Source organism: Nannobrachium achirus, assembly GCF_963921795.1.
Source record: "Nannobrachium achirus genome assembly, chromosome: 22".
In the NCBI taxonomy this organism is placed as follows: domain Eukaryota; kingdom Metazoa; phylum Chordata; class Actinopteri; order Myctophiformes; family Myctophidae; genus Nannobrachium; species Nannobrachium achirus.
Genome location: NC_137829.1, coordinates 26,367,645 through 26,389,550, shown reverse-complemented (window position 1 = coordinate 26,389,550; position 21,906 = coordinate 26,367,645). Strand labels below are relative to the sequence as shown.

The window sequence follows — 21,906 nt, the reverse complement described above, 5'->3', positions numbered from 1 at the left end:
TGCAGCCTTCAGTTGCTGTAATATTTGCAATTATGTTGTGCTGATATTATATTTACATATAGTTTTTGACTTTAAAATGTTTTGTTATGACTTTGTTGTGTGCCTCGAGAACATTAAATAAACAATAAGAAAAATGTCCTGTCTCAATGGATTGAATGGTTCAAATGCTGATTGTTTAAAAGAGAATGAAACATCTGAATACAGTAGTATACCTAAAAGCATTTTACATGAGGCCACCGATTTGGACAGTTCACAGTCTCATATCCCAGAGTTCAATACCTGTACAACATGATTTAACCTACAATGCTTCCACCCACCAGTGTTGTGCAAATATTGCAGACATTAGGACTTAGTTCATGAGATAAGCAGTAGGTGGCACTGTTTCTCCAGTCAGGAGCTACTCATAGTGGCAAGTCTGGCAACCAGATACACAACTTTAGCTATGATGATGATGGCATCCTGATCCTAATGTTATCATACATCAGAACATACGAGATAATATAGACTATCCAAATGGACATAAAACACTGCCAAATCACACCAAGGTATCTTAATCTGCACTATACAGACAGCACAGTATAAAGTGTTGCGCTTGCGCAATGCGCATTGGTAGAAGCTCAAAGCTCCCCTCTTACGTCGTTCTCGTTCTCCAAATGTGATTGGCTGATTCCCTGCGTCAAAATAGGACTAATGAAAGTTGTACTGTATGTAGGGGTGAACCCTGGGTGCGTGAACCATAATGTCCGGGACATGGACCTGACTGACAATAACAATCGTAAGTACTGACACAACGTGATCTGATTATTATTTGTCTGAACACAGTGAGCTTACAGCAAATCACCTGACGGAACAGCAGCCCGGGGTTCAAGTTTATAAATAACTACTGCGTGTCTGCGTCTAGACTAATCACTATCAGTGATAACCTTAAAAGTCAACAGCAGTGAGCTTACAAAATGACTCGTTAACGTGTAATTACAAAGTCAGGTTTCTCTTCAGAGATTACAGAACTGCTCTCACTAAATTATATGATAATGTGAGTTCGCGCTGATGCTAATAAGGTATCTGGTTTTGGTTCTTGCCTTGGTTGTGTCATAAACTGCCTCGAGAGCAGGGCTGGCCTCAAAATGTGTTCTAAACTGGTTCCACTTGTCTTGGAGATGTGTCTGAGTGGAGATAAGTCACAAGTCATCTGTTGGTGTTTGTACAAAGAACTGCCTTGGGCATATTATGTTCTCAGTATAGGCTACTATGCTTCTTCTATATAGATAATAATAATTCTGATATGTATTCACAATGTAGCTACACATCTGTCAAACCAAAAAAATAATGCAGATGTAGCATCTGAGACAGGATAGGTGGGCACTGGGCACTAGATACATCATTCTTGGCACCTCGATGTAAAATTGGCTATTTTGTCCTACATGAAAAAAATGACATACATTTTTTTAAATGGTCTTAAGTAGGCCTAATGTAAAGCATACACGATTATAAGTAGAACATGCTATTACATTCGACAATGAAAGTCCACTATTTCTACAAACCTGTATCCAGATATTCAACCAGAAGTTGAAGGATAGAATTAAGTCTGATAATGATGTACCGTGCATGTTCATACGATTTCTTGTTAAATATAAGACAGAAATGTTATAATTGGCCACAACGCAAAAACTTGATCTGAAATATGTTGTATTAATGTTGTAATAATAATACACATCATTATTTTTTGTTTTATTAAAATGTATCTAAATTTGGTTCATCTTCTCTCACCACAGCCCTCTGGAGTAAACAACTCCAGCATGTTGATCATAAACCAAGCATGAGCGCTGACATGTAATGGACGAGCAGCACAATGGAATCTAACAGTTTTAGTAGCGCCATGTCATCATATGTGGAAGACCCGCATTCAACTCCTAGTCCCTCCACGATGTCAATTGACAAACTCTTTCCTGCTCTCCTGGAGTGCTTTGGGATAATACTGTGTGGATACATTGCAGGGAGAGCCAACATCATTACATCCACACAAGCCAAAGGACTGGGAAACTTTGTGTCAAAGTTTGCCCTGCCAGCACTGCTGTTCAAGAACATGGTTCTGTTGGACTTCAGCAATGTCATCTGGTCCTTTCTGTGGAGCATCCTCATTGCCAAAGTGTCTGTGTTTTTCCTCGTCTTTGTCCTTACGTTGTTGGTTTCCAGTCCAGACAGTCGCCTTAGTAAAGCTGGCCTCTTCTCTATTTTTGCCACTCAAAGCAATGATTTTGCTTTGGGATACCCTATTGGTGAGTAAAATACAGTGAACATATATTTGATTTAGTACTATTATCAAGCTATCGTGTCTTTATTATGTTAAAGTATCGGCTCATAGGATGGTAGGATTTAAGACGTATCAGTGATGTCAGTCATCTTCAAATATGGGCACCGTTTCAGCTTGCAGCTGTTACCATGGCAGCGGTATCAGTGACGTCATAGTAGGATTTAAGACGTATCAGTGATGTCAGTCATCTCCAAACGTGGGCACTGTTTCAGCATGTTTGCCGTCATTGACCATATTCAGTATTCACACAGTGGCCATTTTGCTCGTAGGTCATATTTGCAGGTGTGAGAAACCGTGGGGCTTCCCACCCCCGAATTATGACATACAGTAAAAGTAAAATGGGAATCAAATTAGTGAAGTCAATTGCAAACTGTACCCTACTTGGTAAAGTAAAAACATTTTTTTTATGTCATTCCTCTCACTTTCTTTCCCCAGTCGAGGCCCTGTACAGAAACACATATCCAGAGTACCTCCAATACATCTACCTGGTGGCACCTGTGTCCCTGATGCTGCTGAATCCCATTGGCTTCGCCTTCTGCGAGATCCAAAAATGGAAAAACCAAAGAGACCGTCAACAGAGCAAGCTTATGATTCTTGGGATTGTCGTCTTGCAGGTTCTAAAGAACCCCATCGTATTCATGGTTGTCATTGGCATCATTGCCCACTTTGTCCTGGGCCAGAGAATTCCGCCCTTCATGGTTGAATTTGTGGATGGCCTGGCGAACTCTTTTGGCGGAGCAGCACTGTTCTACCTGGGTCTGTCCATGGTGGGACAGTTGGGGAAACTAACCAGGTCCACGGTTCTCGCTCTGATACTGCTTATTACAGCAAAACTGTAAGTACTTTGCTGTGGGCAAAAAAATAATTGGAGATTATCAGATTAATACTTTTACTGAACGATATTTGGCCAATTTTGTGTGCTTCAACAAGGTATTTGAGTTTCTTTCTGGTTCTTTTCATTCTGGTATGTTCCTCTGTTGCTGCTATCTAATTCAGTGGTTCTCAACCTTTTCAAGCCGCAACCTCCAAAATAATAATATTTTAACTGGCGACTCCCCACCCTGTCGAGCACTAACAGTTGAGGCATTACATTTTGTATGACACGGTTCTATTGTGAAAATAGCAGATCTACATGCTCACAAGTTGCGAGGCGTTGTGAGCATGTGGATTGGTTGTTTTCACAATTTCTGCCTCTAATATTTGACCATTTGGCCAATGTTTAATTTGTCATTTTAGAGGTATTAAGAAGTCCTTAAATTGTTACTTTAGAAATGTGCATACATACTCTATACACCTAAACATTATGTTGGTTTGTTTACTGTTGAGTGATAAAACAATGTTGCACATTAAGTTAATCATATTTGGGGACCTGACCCACAGGTTGAGAACCGCTGATCTAATTCATGTACAGGATGAAATCATTTTCATAATCAGTGACCCTGCCTAAATGATCTGAACTACTGTAGCTGTTCCTTAGGACTGTAATACAAATCACAAAGGGTTAGGCCTCTGCATGCTTGTACTGTACACTGCACATGCTATTTTGCTTGCAGCTTTTGATGACTCAGAACTCTTTCGCAAAATTTTAATCCTTTTGTGAAATCCGAGGCATGTACTGTAATGTGACGGCAACTGTATTTAATCATTTACAGTAATTCAAGATTGCTGGCAGTCCCTCGGTTTTAGAAGATGTGTTTTTAATTGTTTTCCTTTTGTTTCCTGTTTAGGTTGTTGATGCCCCTACTTTGTAAAGTCACAGTGGAACTGTTGGATTCTAGTAACAACAGCAGCTCTCTGAACCATTCCAGCCTTTCTAACTATGCATTTCTTTATGGAGTCTTTCCCACTGCGCCCAGTGTGGCCATCTATGCTGCCCACTATAACATGGAGCTAGAAGTTGTAAGTCGCTACCTAATCGAGATGTGTGTGTGTGTGTGTGTGTGTGTGTTAGGGCATTCACGAATAGTGATTTTTAGTATTCGAATTATTCGACTTCAAAGTATTCGAATATTTGACAGGACTGACCAAACTGTCAAATATTAAGTAAGCAAGAGGCGAACATTGTGAAAATAGCCGATCTACATGCTCACAACGCCTCGCGTTGCGAGGCGTTGTGAGCATGTAGATCTTCTATTTTCACAATAGTTATCTGCGGAACCGAGACAAATTAAATGTAATACATACAATTCCAAGTGCTTGTCAGGGTGGGGGTCCCCAGTTCAAATATGTTTATTTTGGGGGTCACAGCCTAAAAAGATTTGAGAACCCCATATAGAGCATTAACACCAGGGGCATTGACAACTCTTTATTTTGACTTCCTATCTAGGACTTCCTATCTTGGTGAACAACGTCGAATAGTGACTTTGATATTCGAATGTTCGGTGAATGCCCTAGTGTGTGTGCGTGTGCGCGTGTGTGTATAAATGTGTGCATGTGTCTTTCGGGGTTATTTTATTTAAATTGATTTGTTCAATTAACTACCTAAAGGTTGTGTCATGTAGCTTCCATCCTGTGATGAGTTGTTGTGTGATTCTTGTGTTTTGCTAATCAACAGGTTACGTCTGGGATGGTTATAAGCACATTTCTCTCAGCTCCAATAATGTATGCCTCTGCCTGGTTACTTACAATACCTGGGATGGATCCTAAGCTGTTGATGGATTCATTGCAGAATGTTAGCTTTAACATAAGCATTGTGAGCTTAGTTCTACTGGTGAGTATTAGCTGCCTGCACCTCCATTACATGAGGGCTATCATTATCTACAGCTGCTGTTATTTGCGACCGCCTTTGTAGCAGAGAGACCTTTTTGTTTGATTTGTTTGAAGGCAGTATGCTTTATTTCAGTAAATTATTACTTACCAACAAGGTATGGTTTAATAATGAACTGTCTTCTTTTCACTTAAATCCATTCATACTATAGCAGTACAATTACAGGGAATTTAGCTGTGGAGCTGAACTTTGTCTGATGGCACAGTTTTACACAATACTAATGTATCAAGAGACAGAGCACACATACACACTCAGCCAAGGACTGTGGCTGCAATAATAGTAAGACACTACTTCCTTTGAGAAGGAGAACTGTTGCTGCCAGGGGATGAAAATTGATCTGTTCAGAGAGGCAACAGATACCAGTACCTTTGGCTTACTTCCTCATTTTGTGTCTGACTGTCAACACAGAAGGAACTAGAACACAGAACCAATACCAATGGAAAGAATGATGAAATTTCATTTTTACAATACATGTTTGAAAAGAGAAGAACTGTTGCATAATTGTAGATTGACAGGTGTGTTAATTGGAGAAGACCATGGGCAGACTGTGTGCACTACTTCTTGCACACCTCTTCTTCACTTGCAATTTACAAAAATATTTATTGTGAACGTTTCTAAAGTCCTTCATCAGGTTATCTTCATCAAGATAACAGCAAGGTAACCTAATGAAGGACTTTGTAATGAAACATGTTACCCATTAATATATTTTTATTGCACGTAAAAAAAGTACTGTGTCAGTACTGTTTTATTCTTTTATTATACTTTATACTTTTTCTTTTGCAATGTTTTCTCCTCTCCTCCTCTGTAAATTAACTGATGCCTGTACCAATCAATAGTGTTTATAGCAGTTACAAATAATACATGCATCACCCTTTGTGTCGTCACAATTAATGCCCAAATACAAATGTCTCACGTTTTAATGCTAAATCCTCTGTTTAATAGGTATGGACAACAGCTGTCATGCTCCTCAGTAAGAAATTTAAGAGTCTACCTCACATGTTTACATTCAACCTGTTCTTGGCGCAGGTAAGCAGTACATTCAACACCAAAATAAATGATTTATCACTATTTTAACATTTATATTTTCAGTTCTACTTTTGTCAATGCTTAAAAAAAAACAAAAAACATTGCATCTCCTCACTTCCAGTTCTCAACATGTATTGGAATGATCCTATGGAACTTCATTGTTAGAGAAGACTCCTTCTTTGGCCAGGTTTTGACGTTTGCGTTGTTATATACTTCGCTCTACAGTACATATGTATGGCCAGGTATGCCATCTACAGTATGCATACAGTCTGTTAATAATTTACCATCATCATATTATAAATACTGTTTACATTACACTGTATCTCTGTTGTTCCTCTTACCATATTGTATAATGACTGGGATTACATACCGGTATTTATGTACTGTTGGGTTTAATGCTAGATCCCAGGAAGTGTAAGCACAGAACACCTCACCCAAATTCTTACCCTAAATAGTGATTTATACTTGGTTGTATGCTTTGTTGAGCACCAAAAATGACAGATCTAAAGCTCAATGCGTTATGCCGGGACGTGTTGTGAGCTTGTAGAGCTGCCATTTTTGGAGTGTGTCATGGCACCCAAACACCAAGTATAAATGTGGCATAGCCTAACTATTCCAATGAATACATTATGTAGATATGTTGTTGTTCCCCCTTCTATCTCCTTGTTCTCTTTTCTGGAAACAATCAAAATGATGGAGCTTGCACAAAAACTAATTTCGCCCATTGTTTTACAACTGTAAACATCCCGTGGTGTGACAATAAGTCTGATTTTGATAAAATGCTTAAACTTAGCTAAAGCTGAACCCCGTTCCCATCACCATCTCACGAGGAGATAATGTCTGGAAATGGACTACTGCCGAAAGTGTCTTATCTGGAAGTACAGGAAATACAGGGCTAGATTTCTGTACTTCCAGTTAGATACTTTATGCGTGTTGTCCAATTAAAGTGAATTAATTAAACAACACTAAACACCATTTGATTGGTTGGAAGAGCTGTCTATTAATCGTCCGTTCCTACACCAGCTGGGATCTAGCACTAACCTTTTTTGTAGAACAACTTCAAAGTTACTGTTGCTATTTGTTCCCACTGCAGAGATTCAATGTGCTTTTTTTGGGTTGCAAATTACGAGTTTTTATTTATATATGCTGTATGTCTATGTATAATTGTATTTATTTATTTTTTTAGGCTTAATAGCGCTTTCTCTTGTGCTAACAAAGAGTGGTGAGGAGATGAAGGTATCACCAGCTGTCTTGGTGATGGTAGGCTGGGGGTGAGTAAATGACTGGAAATGAGAAATGAAACTAATCTGGTATGCTTGGTTCACAAATAGTACAACCCCTGGACATGACACTAGTATGTTGCAAATTGTACAAAGTGTCCTAAAACAGAGTACCCTTTACTCTAGATCTCTCTCATTAGGCAGACATCTAATCTAAATGCCTGAAGAAGCACTATATAACCGAAATTAAAACAAATGAAATATTGGGAGATCATTGTTCACTGTGTAGATATTCGTTTTTATTTATCTTTCAACTGGTTAGGGTGGACAGGACACACAACAATAATGTGTAGATGTCACAAACTCCCATGGCACACCAGTGTGCCTCGGCAGACCTTTTACAGTGTTTAGTCTACATTTTGCTTTTGTCTGCAAATGGCCAGCAGAAAATAAATGGAATTTTCTCTCTGTTTCTAGAGTTCCAGCCTTTGCCTCTGCGGTGCTACTCATTTCTGGGGAGAAATTGCCAGACACAATTGACTCAGCCTTCTTTTTCGGCAGCCTACAGGTAATAAACTTCTCACTCCCTCAAACATCTGCTGAAGTTAACCACTTTTAACCTGGCATCCCTATTTTTGGGATGTAATTAGGTGAAATTAGGAGACACAAAGAGCCTGCTTTGTTCCCTACAAAGAGTCCTCAAATTATTGGCTTAGGAATGTGACAAAACAAACAAACAAACAAAAAAAAAATAACCATGAATTCAACAACCTTCTGTATATCTGTTTTGCTCAGATAACCTGCACCACGGTTCTGCTTGGCCTCAGCATACTGCTTGGAGGGGGCTCTCTGGTGTGTCTCAGTAGAGGGAGCTGGGACTCAAATTACCAAGTCCTTGAGAGAGATATCTCTGGTGGCACTGCAGAGGACCTGAGACCTGTAGATGAACCAAGGAACCAAAATGTGTTGGAGACAGCTGTTCCATCAGGAAGCATCAATGGAGGTAACCAAACAACAGTTCTCTCAAAATATTACTTTTATTAAACCTTTATTTTGACATTGCTGATAAAAGAAAGTGTGCAGCGTAGTACTGTACCGTGTTTAACTTGATGATTAACTGAGGTCCACAGATTTATTTAACCCTTACTGTAGCCTGTAGAGACAAATGTCTCAATGCCACTTCATCAGAGTTGGGGATAGACAACATTTTAAGTAGCTTGTTTCAAATCTTTGCATGGATCAGAAAGGAGTAGTGGGTGATAGATCTGCAATTAAATGAAATCTGCAATAAAATAATTAGCATAGAGTATCTTATGCAGCTTTGAGCTCTTGCAGAGAACACATTGCAGTACGGTGAAACTCTGCATTAGTCTGATGTTAAGTTCACAACTCAATGCCACATGGTGTCATGATTATTTAAAACAATAGCACCTTTGGGGTGAATGATAATGGCGGCCATTTAAACATGGTCAATGGCAAAACATGGAGGAAAATGTCCTACGTTTTAGCCAAGTGATTCATAATTTAAGCCAGATTTTGGACAACAAATATGCTGTATTCTTGTGCTGAACAATGCTGTTAGGCCATGCTTCACTTTAGTATAATGGCATGTCATGACATTACATGACATGAGACGTGTCAGTATAGCAGCTTTATGCTTTCCAAGTCTGACTCACCTTCAGAGTAAAAACAACAACAGAAGTCGGAAAGATCAATCTCGTGGGAACTTCTGCTGTCTTAAGATCACAGTAGTTGTTTTCCTTTCCTTCAGTCAGACAGACAGACAGACAGACAGACAGACAGACAGACAGACAGACAGACAGACAGACAGACAGAGAAGTTATTTAATAACTAAATAAATATCAAACTATGTCAATATACAGTAGGTCATACTTATCCAGTGTGTAAATTCTTAACAGAAAATCACTCACTGGTTTGTGTTTTCAGACTGCCTCATATGCGACTGTGCCCCTGCCCAGCCCCTGGATCTGCCTGATATGATTATCAGTACAAACATAAATGACACACCACCCACACACCTAGGTATTGTATGGTTCACCTACATACAAGGTTTCCACTCGACAGCGACGCTGTTTGACTGATAGGGAAATTATTACAGAAGTACTTTTCAATACTTCATGGAAACAACTTAACAGACTAACCTTGATGAGTATCTTTGCATCGGACCCTGTATTTACTGGAAAGTCTTATGCATTTGGCCCTGTATTTACTGGAAAATCTTATGCAATTTATGTCAAATTCATTAATGAAGATCAAATTATCTTGACATTGTGTTCATTGTATTTGAACAACCCAGATTATATTGAGTGAATAATATGTAAACCTTACATTGTGCTGCCCCCCTCAGGTCAGTGTGGGAATAGCTGTGAATCATCAGACTGTCTACTAATCCAAGTGGAGCAGTTCCAGCAGGATACGGATAAACAGTTGCCGCGTCATGTACTATTATGTTTGCTTCTGACTGTCAGTCTGCTTGCTGTGAGTAATCTAAAACTAATACCCTATATATCCATTCATTTAAGTAATCATAATGCTGAATGGAATTTGCTTCTGGTAAGGGTAGATACTTGAAGACATAGTCAGCATGCACGTACATACGTAAGTGTGTAAATTGTAATTATAAAGCGTAATTCAAAAAAGGAGTTACAAGGTATAGGGTAGGGCTTGCATCCAAAGAGCACAAAAAGTTTATAGTGCTGCAAAAGCATTTGGAAGTCAAACCTGACATTAGCTGAATGTCCTAATGCTGTAAACTCTACTTACTAATAGCACCAGTAGAACCATTACCGTGAATCCAAAATAACTTTTCAAAAATACTACTGTGTCTAATTATATAATCCCTGTTTGTTTTCACTGCTTTTTGAAGAATTTCTCGAGCTACCTGTGGCTGTTCTTTAACCATGTTCCTGGGAAACTCTACTTAGAGCTGCAGTTCTTTTGTGCTGTGGCTAACTTTGGACAGGTAGTTCTTCTCTAAAACATCATGATTGTGACTACAGGTAATAATATTCACTCTCTGTACTAAATATGTATTCTCTCATCAGGGATTTATTTCTTTTGGACTATTTGGGCTTGACAAAACTTTGGTTATACTACCATTCAAGAAAAGGTAATTGTTATTTTCTTTTCACAATGCCACATTTCCTCTGCACTGACAGAGTTTTAAGATAATCTGTTTGTTGTTGTTAATTATGTTTAGGATACACAGCCTGTGGTATGGGAAGGAAAGAGCAGAGCAACCAGAGTCCGATTTACCTGAGGATATCAGGATGACCTGCACTCAGTTCAACAAATACCACAAGGACCAATGTATTAAGGACATTGTCCACAAGAGAAGGTGAGGACTTGTGATGTTCACCAAGGCTGACCTCTTGAGAAAATGTTTGTCTGTAACCTTATTTGCTCCACAGTTTCACTGTTCAAAATACACACATAATGCATGATATGGAAAGTGCATGACATATTTTTAGACACTGTAAAAAGAAGTTATTACAGCTATGTTGCATGTATTGTGCTGCAGAGCATGCCTCTCTTGCTTCCTCTTAATGCAATCTCTTCCCACTCACCCACTCTGCCATTCACCGTTGCCCTTGCAGCGATGAAGACAACTTAATTGGCCCTTGGGGGAATACTTCCTTTGACTCACAGGTGTGGGAAGAGGACTATGGTGGACACATTTCAAGGCAGTGATCTTGTGGAGTGGCTCCTACAGTTGGGCTTAGCACAGGACCGGGGTGAGGCAGTGCTCTATGGGACTCGGCTGCAGCGGGGTGCTGTACTCCAGCACATCAATCAGGAGTATGACTTCCAGGACAGTAACTTCTACTACTGCTTCACTGCTTCACCACAAGGGATGGGACGATATGAAAATGTCATATCATGATTATTGTGACAAAAGAATACAATATTATCGCGATAATCAAAATCCATTATCCCAGGGCAGAACTTTTTCCAAAAAATAGCCGATCTTGTGGCGCGTTGTGAGCTTGTAGATCGGCTATTTTTTGGCAAAGACATTTGATAGTGAAAAAAAGACTGTATCAAGTACGTATATTATTAAGTACCTTTTACCAATTATAGAGGGTTTAAGCGGTACTTGATATGCAGCTCGGCAAAAAAAGTGAATTGATCACAGACGCATGACGGAGGACGATATCACGATAAATTAAATCTCCACGATACTATTATCGTGAGTGTTTTTTATCGCTTACCGTCCCATCCCTATTCACCACATAAATGTTCAGGGTATCCCTTTCATTTATTCTAAAGTGGCCAAATAGCTTTTCGGTATGGATAACAATCCAAGGGCACAGTATGTTAAAATGTGACAGGCCTCAGTAATTCTCTGAATGCAGAGATTTAAAAGAAATAAGTGTCATATGAGACCATAATGCCAGCTGTGAACTACACTGACTTTTGCTTTAAGCAAATGCAACAGCATAAAAGCATGACTCTCTCAAAACGCCTTGCTCTGGCACTGGGTGATGAATTAGCTGGCAGGCAATACTAATATTTATAAGTGACTTGAACATTTTGCTGCTTTTTAGAGTTTGCACACATAATAGTTTCAGCCAGAACGTTTTGTCATTATAGTTTTGTTATTGTTTTTTATAAATGATAGCCCAGGTATATTACCGTAAGAATAATTACCATATGATGGTAGTATTGGGCTCATAACCTCCTGAAAGCCTGAGAAATGCAAGTCAGTCAGAACTCAGGGAATGTATTACTACTAATGCATTTTATGCGTAAATGTTTTGGATTGAATGCAGGGGAATGTATTCGCCAAGCTACTGTAGTGGTTTAGTTGCTCCGTTTATATGGAAACATGAGTACGGAACAAACTATGCCACGTCAATAAGTATATTTGGAAAGAAAAAAGAAAAAAAAGATTCATGTTGCTTTAGCCTTAACAAGACAGCTGTATGTATTTTATAAATATGGAACAGAATTGTGTACACTTATTTAATAATTGTGTATTTGTTTTGTCAGTTACTAAAACAAATGAGCAAATGCATTTTATGCCAAGGGCTGCATATTTATGACATGTTTAAAAAAAATAAAGTACATTTGTGAACACTTACGTGTTATCAGACCATTTTATACCGATTTTATACTCATCAAGCTTAACAGGATTTTGTAGTTACATTAATAAATTCATGCAATGGTTCAATATATAAAACCATAATTTAGTGCATCTATAGCTGAGCCTATTAATATAGTTAATCAAATGTTCTGTTGTAATATGATTTTAATATACTGTCTTTGTGCAAATTATGAGCAAGTATCTCGTGGTCTGTACTTGGCAGAGAAGTTACAGTATATGCCGTACAAAACAGTCTCAACTTGTCATTATGTCAGTGGTTCCCAAACAGTGGATTGGGTCCCCTTTTTGGGCCACAGACCCAATCTTTATGGGTCACGAGTAAACATTTCTTTTTTAGTTTTCTAGTCTAGTTCTTTTTTCTTTCTTTTTTTCAATGAAATTGTTTATTAAGAAATCAAAGTATTTTTTCCCCAAAAGAATCTGAAATTTGCACACACAAAAATATGAATCCAAAAACCTATAATAAATTGTGAAGAATTTCAAGCTCACAACGCATCTCGATGCAACGCATTGTGAGTGGCTATGTGAACAGTGATGGTTTAAGTGATTAATTCATAATGTATTTTAGTGAGTTTGACTTCCGGGGAGATACCAAATGTCTCTTTATGGTATCCGGCTGAAATGGTTTGGGAACCACTGATATGGGTTATAGACCCATTCTCAACTTTTGCTATACACAGCCATCTCCTCCTGAACAGCGTTTGTGAACAGATTCACCACCAACGTAGAGTCCTGAACACCATTTGATAGAATGTTCTCCATCTCAGCCATCTTGTCTTTTTCCAGCTGCCTCATATTTTCTGTAATCTTCTTTCCTCTTTCCTGTAGGAAATAAAGCAGGTAGAAAATAGTCAACAGAGAACTGAATTCTGAACTATAAATACATTTTTAACTCCCAGTCTGAAGTCACTTCCCTATTCTAGGTGGAACATCCAACGAAATGTGGAACTTTTCCCACAAAGGGATTTGGTGTAGACTCGAGGAAAAAATAGAACTGGCCAAGTTTACTAAGTGGTTTTAACCTTTGTGGTTTCGATGATGGCAGCCACCACTTCATGTTTGATGAACAACGGATGTTTGCGATCAGGCTTGCTCTGGAACCGGGGTTTCTTTTTCACAGGATCATCAATACCATAGCTGGGAGAGCATGTCAGCTTCAACTGTTTAATGTCATTCACAAAGACGAAAGGTTTGAAAACAGACCTGTCACAGGAAAAAGATAATTCAGTGAATAAGGTTTATAATGAAATAATGTGTTGTTTCTAATGCAAAAGGTATTTTGTTGTAACTTTTACCTTTCAGGGTCAGGAGTTGCAGTGAAGTAGTGGACCCCTGGCAACGCTGAATCCTTGGGTATCACTGACACCATACTCCCTGTTGTCATGAACATCCCCTCCATGTTGATACCGCTTTCTTTATCTCTTAGGATATCCATCATCGTCTCAGCAGTGATGTGGCCTTAAGTAAATATAAGTATTTGGTAGTTTAAGTCACATCATGAACAATCTCTTCATCAAATATTGTCATTATTATTATTACAATGAATTGCATTGTGAATTTGTGACTGACCATTGCTTTTTTCCAACAAGTTCTTTCCCTCACAGTATCGGCTGCCAGAGGCCTCGATTCTGGCTGTAGTCAAGAAGCTATAGACTTGAGCAAAGCTGAACTGTGTCTTTCCATCCCACCAGCCTTGGCTCTGGGCATATTCCCTCATTCCTGGGTGTTCCTTGTCTATCTTGGTTGTTATGCCATATTGATTAGAGATGTTACGGTATCCATCTAGCAGGGTAAAACACGATTGACATAAGAGATTAAGACTACTACTACATGCAATAATACCATTTAGATCAGCGATTCCCAACTTTTTAAAGCATATACATTTTTACCACTGAGCTAATAGAGCCTGCCTGCTTTCTCAAAGGAGAAATTGAATTTTGACCTGAGTCAAACAGACATAGGCAATGTCTCCAATAGAATAGAAGGGAGACAAAAATCCAACCACCCCATATGTACTGTAAGTTATTTATATTGTATAAACGTACTCTACCATACGGATTGGACAAAATACATTTGTATTCTCAGAATTATTTTGTAATCTTTTTATCTCTGGGACTAAACTCTGAGAGTGTACAAATGGAAATGATTAATTTGGTTCCTAACTGTCAATCATTTAGCTGGGGAAACTTGTAGATGACACCTCAGTTGTTTGGTGCGATATATAGGCCGGCTTTACACTGCCACTGAAATCTAGCCTGAATCAGATCTGAGTCACTTCAAAAGTGGAATCCGATTTTTTTTAAATAGTCTAAATCCAAACATGTCACATGCAGGTCACATGAAATCCGATTTTGTGTGGTTTCAAATCCGATCCATATCGGATCTGAGGACATCTGACTCAGTCTGAAAGCAGCAACCACATTGAGTTATATGCAGGTCACATGCAAGTCACATCAAAGTGGCCAAGCGTCACTTGCTGCGCAACCCGAGCGCGGAGCGCCGACGTCATTACAGAGCGCGATTATTTACTATTTGATTACAGCGCATATTACAGCGCGCTGAGCACATGAGAAAAATCACACCCGTGTGAACTGAGCGGTGGTTTACCCACCAACCCCCCCCCCCCCCTCCCCCCTCCCCCCCCTTCCCCCCTGTGTGTGTGCGTGTGTGTGTGTGCCTGGCCTGGCCTGAAAACAGCGCCCCTCCCTTAACATGTGTGGTCATAAAAGGTACTACACCACATGAGGCTACATACAGACCCACAGACCCACCCACATACCCACCCACATACCTACACACACGGCCACGCTATGGAGACGGTGTGACCACCGCTCAAAAACAAGAGAGGAGAGAGAAAACACGTGAGCTAAATAGATACAACCAGAGAGAATAGCGAAACACAAGAGTGAAGAAAAGGAGAGAAAAAGTTTTTGTTGTTGTCGCTTGTCTGTTATGTCGCATTTCCTGAACACGTGATCAACTAGCATCAACGTTGTGACGTGACGTCATGGCGCCGACGTCGTTACCACGGTAACCAAAGCAGATATGTAGACGCAGGGCAGCTTTGGGCTGACGCTGTTAAAATCAGTCAGAACGCACAGATCAGATCTGTGTCACTTGCAAATGCAGTGTGAAAAGTCGGGCCAAAAGATCAGATTTGAGAACCAAATCGGATTTGGGCTGGATTTGACTGCAGTGTAAAGCCGGCCTAAATGTCCCCTGACCATTGACATACAGGGTCATATGGTTGATCCTAATGACAAACACTATCCATGGCCTGAACTTTGGAATTTTGTAGGGCATGTGATGGCATGCTTTGTGAGTTCAGTCTAAGCCATGTCGAAGATGTTGCATGTGATTACCTTCCACTTTCTCTGCCGCCCAGTACTTCCCAGATGTTTCCAGCAGCCATGCCTCCTTCCTGTCTGAGATAAGGAAGCTGTTATGGTAGGTGAAGCCACTCTCATCCTCCATGCAAGATCCTCCCTGACCATATTTTCCCAGCAGCTCTGTAATGACATCCACAGCTTTCTCAGCAGTGTCCGCCCTCTCAAGTCCAAGTCTAGAAAGATTAAGAGAGACAGATTCATGCATTGCCTTTTCTGTGATCTTTAATCACAGAAAAGATCACATCTTTTCTCAAACATAGTTTAATAGGAAATGTCAGTTAATGTGCATGACTACGGTATGCATCTACAATTGTATTAATTAAGCAATAATAAGGGCAACTTGATAATAGCTGTAATACATTGCATGGTAATGTTTAAAGTCAAATTTAAACAGTTAAACTGTTGCTCTCCGAAAGAAAACAAATGATTAAAAAAACAAATAGTAAAAGGAGCAACATGGTAAAAAAAATAAAAAAGCATAAATGATCCACCTGGAGAGCAATTATTACCTGACCAGGTCCATGCCAAGAAGAGCCTCCTCATCATCAGCATTCTCTCTGCCCCAAACGGCTTCATTTCCAATACAAACCTGGTGCTCATTTGCCCCCATTTCTGCCCCCCACAGCCAAGCAGGTCTGCTCAACACAACAGCATATGTGTGGGTGGCCTGCTCAATCTCTATATACGTGCACTTTGAAGAAGAACAAAGAGGAGCAAAAGCTGTCAATGGATAGTATTAAACCTGCGATCCAGAACTTATTTTGATACAATATAACTAGTACAGTTGAAATGTGGTCTCCCATGTGGGGGACCTGGGTTTCGAATCTCAACTCGGCAATGTTCAAATATCACAGTTTCGGAACAGCAAGCAAGTAAGGATTTCCTTTTCCTATACCTACCTCAACCTTCTCTCCAGCTTCATAGTCTCTGGCAGGAAAGTAAACCACCTCCTGCACTTCATCACAAGGCCTGAATGGGAATGGGAATTGAACGTTGGAACCTATCAATTTCATTTCTGTGTGCCTTTTAGGCTTTGAAGCCAAAACTTCACAGAGCAGATACAGCTAAATCAAATACAAATAGCTTATACACAGAAACGACTGACAATGAACTGTACCAATGATGATAACTAGACAGAGATAATTGACAAAGTTTTAAGTACACTTGCCAATATTTTAACCTAACCTACTGATCTAGGATAGATAACCACCAGAGCCCAGAGAGACTCTCTCTCTCTCCACAATCGGCAAAAGATCTATGTGAATTATCTTATGGTGGATATCTCTCTGAGAGAGAGAGAGAGGGGTTGAGAGATGGACCAGATAGTGGGTAACTAAGGCCTACTGTATATGTTAGTTATTACCTAACCTGGTTGATACAGTACAATGACATTTCCACAAAAAAAAAAATCCAGGACAGTTATGATGGAAATGAGATACTTATCCTGACCCCCCCAAATGGACATTTGATATTTATGAAATGAACTTCTTAGTTAGAATGACAAACTCCTCAAAAAATTCCAGGAGAGGAATGACTGATATAAGATACTTATTTCCCCCAAGATGGACATTTGATATTCATGAAATGAGCTACGTGAAGTTGACACTGTACTGTAGGTATTGTGAGAAATCTTTTGTGATTTTTGTGCTATAACACCTGACTGACCCACTTAGCCCTGCTACCTCAACACTTATTGAGCCATACCCTAACCGTAGATCATACTACCTCATTAGCATAACATGCAAAACATTACGAAGAGGGCAAGGTATTATCCCTATATTCAGAGTGTATGTAACATCTTGGCCCCTTGGCGTTGCTACTATTCAGTTAATTTCCATTCAGTTCATAAAATGATGACACAATAATAATAATAATAAATAGTACTATGACCAGAACAGTCCATATTGTAATACTTTTATATTTTAAGAAAGAAAAGTGTATGGAAACAAATGTACAAGCTCACAATGCGTCACATCTCGTGAGCTTGTAGATCTGCTATTTTTGAAAGATTTTGTAGGCCTATATTAAAAATGTTTTAATCTATAGAGATGAATGAAAACTATTCTGATGATTATGCAATATATATATATATATATATATATATATATATATATATATATATATATATATGTGATTATCTCAAATAATAAATCATTGTGACAACCCTACCTGTCAGAGTTCTTTCCAAACACAATATGTTGTCCTTCGGTGGATGGAGGCAGGGCCACGAAAGTGTCACAAGAGGATGGGTACATGGTGGCAGGTATAACTATGATGATAAAAAGGAAAGAAGTAAGAACAACTTATTCTACGGTGCTACATTTCTGGTATTGTCAGATATACACAAGGGTGGAAAAAGTACTATCAATACTACCATGCAAAAATACTCCGATATTCAACATTTACTTGAGTAAAAGTATTATTTGGCATCAAAGTGTAAAGTACCAAAAGTAGAAAGTACCCATTATGAAGAATGTCGTATTTCACGGGTTTCAAAATGTACAAATATCTTTTGAAAATAGCAGATCAACAAGCTCACAATGTGTGGCCATAAGGCCATTTGAAGATCTGCTATTTTCAAATGGCCAAAATGTATATAGGGCTGGAGTGGTTATAATGTATGTTTTGTAGTAATAAGTCAAATCAAGTAACTAGTAACTAAAGTTTTAAAACAATTGTAGTGGAGTAAAAATTTACAATATTTCTGAGATATAATGGAGCAGAAGTAAAAGTACTGAAAATTGGATATACTGGCTGTGAAAGTAAAAAATCACACTTGTGTGAACTGAGCGGTGGAGGCTGTGTGTGAGTGTGTGTGTGTGTGTGTGTGTGTGTGTGTGTGTGTGTGTGTGTGTGTGTGTGTGTGTGTGTGTGTGCGCGCGCGCGTGCGTGTGTCTGGCTTGAACAACAGAGCCCCTCCCTTAACATGTGTGGTCAGAAAAGGTATTGCAGGCTACATACAGACAGACAGACACGCACGCATACCCACACACAAGGCCACGTATAGGAGACGGTGTGACCACCGCGCAAAAAATAAGTGTTTTTAAGAACCACAGTAGCCTACCTGAGTAAAATGTACTTAGTTACTTACACCACTGGATATATTTTTGATTGATTGGTTGATTGATTGAAGAATGTATTAGAAGTTTGCAATAGAAAAAAGTACAGTTTCATGACTGTACAAATCACTGGTACAAGGTCAACTAAAGGAGATCCTAGTAAGCCGATGCTTATTTCCACAGGAACCACACTTTATGTATCTCATATAACATTGAAAGACAGACGGATAGAACATAATACTTTATCTAGGATAATATCAGAAAAAAATAGCAGAAAAGGCATAACATCAAACATAAGGGCAGAAAAAATGTAGTAGCTGAAACATACAGGAACATATTCAAATCTTCTCTGTTAACGAATACATTTCTAACTCTTTAAAAGACCCTTAAATTTGCGGATTATTTGGTTTATAGGTCTACACTTTCGAGTTCAATTAATGTTGGCTGACATTCCAGCCATTTTCTACTTTATTATATTTTATTTTGTATTTATTTTTTATTATTATTGATTACTTTAAATGAATTAAATCGGATCCTTCCCAATGTGTGTAGGCCTACTTGTCTTGTTTGTATCACTGCCATTCTAGAGTTACAGTCCACTGTCCACCATATCAGTCTTGAGTTCAGTTATATTAATAACTATAACTGTAATATTCAGTCATCCATTGCACGTCAGGTCGGCTACGACCGATTTATATTTGTGCTCAAAATATCTATCGTGAGAGTCGAGACTCGAGATAATCTTTCTTACCAATGTTCACCAGTGTTCATACAGTCACTTTCTATTTCCATTCCACCTTTTCTCTCAGAAAGCCACCTCCTCTCAGTCAGGAGGCCACGTGACTGCTTAATCCGGAAACAATAGTCTACATTTAATTCGCAGTTAAACGTTGTCATCAAGTCTGTTATGGTGGTGTAGTATAACATATTTTGACTTCAACCTGGGTTATTATAATGTATCCAACACAGTTATAGCGCATTCATATAGGCTACATAAAGTGACATTTTTTATTAAATAAAGACATTTCCAGATTTCCTACCTTGCGTCGACGTGTGTGTCACGTGACACGTTTGTTTACTTCACGTTGCGTCTGACTGCAGTCACGCCATCTGCACTTCAGGAAAAGCTTGTCGCGCTATCCTCGCTTCAAAATACGTTGCGCATCTACATTGCTGTTTACGGTTTGACAAGGTGATGGTGCGTTCAAGGCAAGCTGGTAAATTATACTTTCTAGATTCGATGGCCACAAAAGGTCTATAAAATATGGAAATACATACTATTCAATGAACAGATGCTTTAAATTAGACAAAAAAATTAATGAAAAATAAATTAAATAAAAGTATAAATTATATTGCATTTCTTTTATTGATGGATAAGTTTACATCTTGAGTGGGACTTGAACTCACAATGTCTGGCTTTTGTGGGGCCTTCACTGCTCCGCTCGCATCAGACCGAGGGGCCTCGGCCTCCAGAGCGGCGGACCCCCGGGGACCACCACCAGGGACCCCTGGCGATATAACGGCGCCCCTGGGGATATAGAGACTGAGGGACCCCTGGAGCCCCGGGGACCCCCGCGGACCCCCAGACGCCGCTCCGATTTTTGGACCTCCAATGTTAACTACGATCGGCCAAAATGTTTTGGGGGAAATTTGGGACTTTGACCATGCGGACCCCCTCCAGGGGTCCCAGGGACCCCGGCAAAATTGACAGCGCCGCCTGGTGGCGGCCCCCGGCACTGCAGCGAACAAAAACGTCCATAACTTAGGCTAGGAGCGACTGGGAGAGACGGGACCGGTACCCACGCGTCCGCCTCGGGGCCCCTGGGCCGGCCGTGCGTAGAGCGCCCCCCGGCGGCAGAACGCCGCCACTGCAGCCCGCCTAAAAGGCCGTAACTCGGCCCCCTGGCCCCCGGAAGACACAGGGCCGGCTCTGGGGGGGTCCCTGCCGGCTCACCCACCCTGGGGACCCCCGCAGACCCCCGTGCCGCCGCCCAAAAAATACCCAAAAGTAGCCGATCTACGAGGCGCCGCTCCACTCCGCGGGCCGTAACTCACCCAGGGAGGGGTCCCCAGAGCTCCGCTTCTCAGGGGGGGTCCCCATGGGTCCCGGGCTGCCTTCCGAGCACCAGGGCTCTGCCGCGCTGCTCGGAGACCCCGGGGCCCCCCAAATAACAGCATGTGGTAGCATATAACCAAGCTTGGATTCTGTGACTAAAAAAATAAGAAATCTGAGAAAAATAATGAAAAGTTGTTATCATAAAACAACTATATCCCCTTGTTCATGTTGTAAATAAGTACCTCTGAAAATATTCCCAACCTGTTTTACTGTACCAATAATTTCTAATAAATTCTACAAATATTACCATAATCCATCCGCTATACAGCGAAAAGTATAAAATCAGATAAAAATCAAGAAGATTTGTTACCATAAAACAACTATATCCCCTTGTTCATGATGTATCTAAGTACCTCTAAAAATATTCCCAAACTGTTTTACTGTGCCAATAATTTCTAATAAATTCTACAAATATTACCATAATCCATCCGCTATACAGCGAAAAGTATAAAATCAGATAAAAATCAAGAAGATTTGTTACCATAAAACAACTATATCCCCTTGTTCATGATGTATCTAAGTACCTCTAAAAATATTCCCAAACTGTTTTACTGTGCCAATAATTTCTAATAAATTCTACAAATATTACCATAATCCATCCGCTATACAGCGAAAAGTATAAAATCAGATAAAAATCAAGAAGATTTGTTACCATAAAACAACTATATCCCCTTGTTCATGATGTATCTAAGTACCTCTAAAAATATTCCCAAACTGTTTTACTGTGCCAATAATTTATAATAAATTCTACAAATATTACCATAATCCATCCGCTATAGAGCAAAAAGTATAAAATCAGATAAAAATCAAGAAGATTTGTTACCATAAAACAACTATATCCCCTTGTTCATGATGTACCTAAGTACCTCTAAAAATATTCCCGACCTGTT

The 21,906-nt window shown here is 39.6% G+C and overlaps 2 protein-coding genes across 2 annotated transcripts; one reads left to right on the top strand and one right to left on the bottom strand.

Annotated features, from left to right (window-relative positions):
• Positions 1 to 691: 691 nt before the first annotated feature.
• On the top strand, positions 692 to 11,246 carry gpr155a (G protein-coupled receptor 155a). Its single transcript, XM_080752574.1, has 16 exons — positions 692 to 775; positions 1,773 to 2,276; positions 2,747 to 3,146; positions 4,039 to 4,210; positions 4,866 to 5,021; positions 6,021 to 6,104; positions 6,226 to 6,346; positions 7,291 to 7,375; positions 7,802 to 7,892; positions 8,120 to 8,327; positions 9,272 to 9,367; positions 9,693 to 9,823; positions 10,212 to 10,307; positions 10,390 to 10,454; positions 10,545 to 10,682; positions 10,994 to 11,246. The coding sequence occupies exons 2-16, from the start codon at positions 1,850 to 1,852 to the stop codon at positions 11,226 to 11,228; spliced, it is 2,505 nt and encodes an 834-aa protein (XP_080608700.1). The 5' UTR covers positions 692 to 775; positions 1,773 to 1,849; the 3' UTR covers positions 11,229 to 11,246.
• Positions 11,247 to 13,101: 1,855 nt separating this feature from the next.
• scrn3 (secernin 3) lies at positions 13,102 to 19,696 on the bottom strand. Its single transcript, XM_080752628.1, has 9 exons — positions 19,652 to 19,696; positions 18,011 to 18,110; positions 16,741 to 16,810; positions 16,351 to 16,532; positions 15,815 to 16,014; positions 14,022 to 14,234; positions 13,748 to 13,910; positions 13,475 to 13,655; positions 13,102 to 13,274 (listed from the first exon to the last, which is right to left on the bottom strand). The coding sequence occupies exons 2-9, from the start codon at positions 18,094 to 18,096 to the stop codon at positions 13,113 to 13,115; spliced, it is 1,257 nt and encodes a 418-aa protein (XP_080608754.1). The 5' UTR covers positions 18,097 to 18,110; positions 19,652 to 19,696; the 3' UTR covers positions 13,102 to 13,112.
• Between the last annotated feature and the right edge of the window lie 2,210 nt (positions 19,697 to 21,906).

Excerpts from the sequence above, each read along its gene's own strand:
- scrn3 (XM_080752628.1), bottom strand. The coding sequence starts at position 18,096 with ATGTACCCATCCTCTTGTGACACTTTCGTGGCCCTGCCTCCATCCACC. Across the intron at positions 16,533-16,740 it reads AAGCTGGAGAGAAGGTTGAG|TGCACGTATATAGAGATTGA; the intron begins GTAGGTATAGGA and ends TCTTCTTCAAAG. Across the intron at positions 16,015-16,350 it reads CTTGGCATGGACCTGGTCAG|ACTTGGACTTGAGAGGGCGG; the intron begins GTAATAATTGCT and ends TAATCTTTCTAG.
- gpr155a (XM_080752574.1), top strand. The coding sequence starts at position 1,850 with ATGGAATCTAACAGTTTTAGTAGCGCCATGTCATCATATGTGGAAGAC. Across the intron at positions 5,022-6,020 it reads TTGTGAGCTTAGTTCTACTG|GTATGGACAACAGCTGTCAT; the intron begins GTGAGTATTAGC and ends TCTGTTTAATAG. Across the intron at positions 9,368-9,692 it reads CACACCACCCACACACCTAG|GTCAGTGTGGGAATAGCTGT; the intron begins GTATTGTATGGT and ends TGCCCCCCTCAG.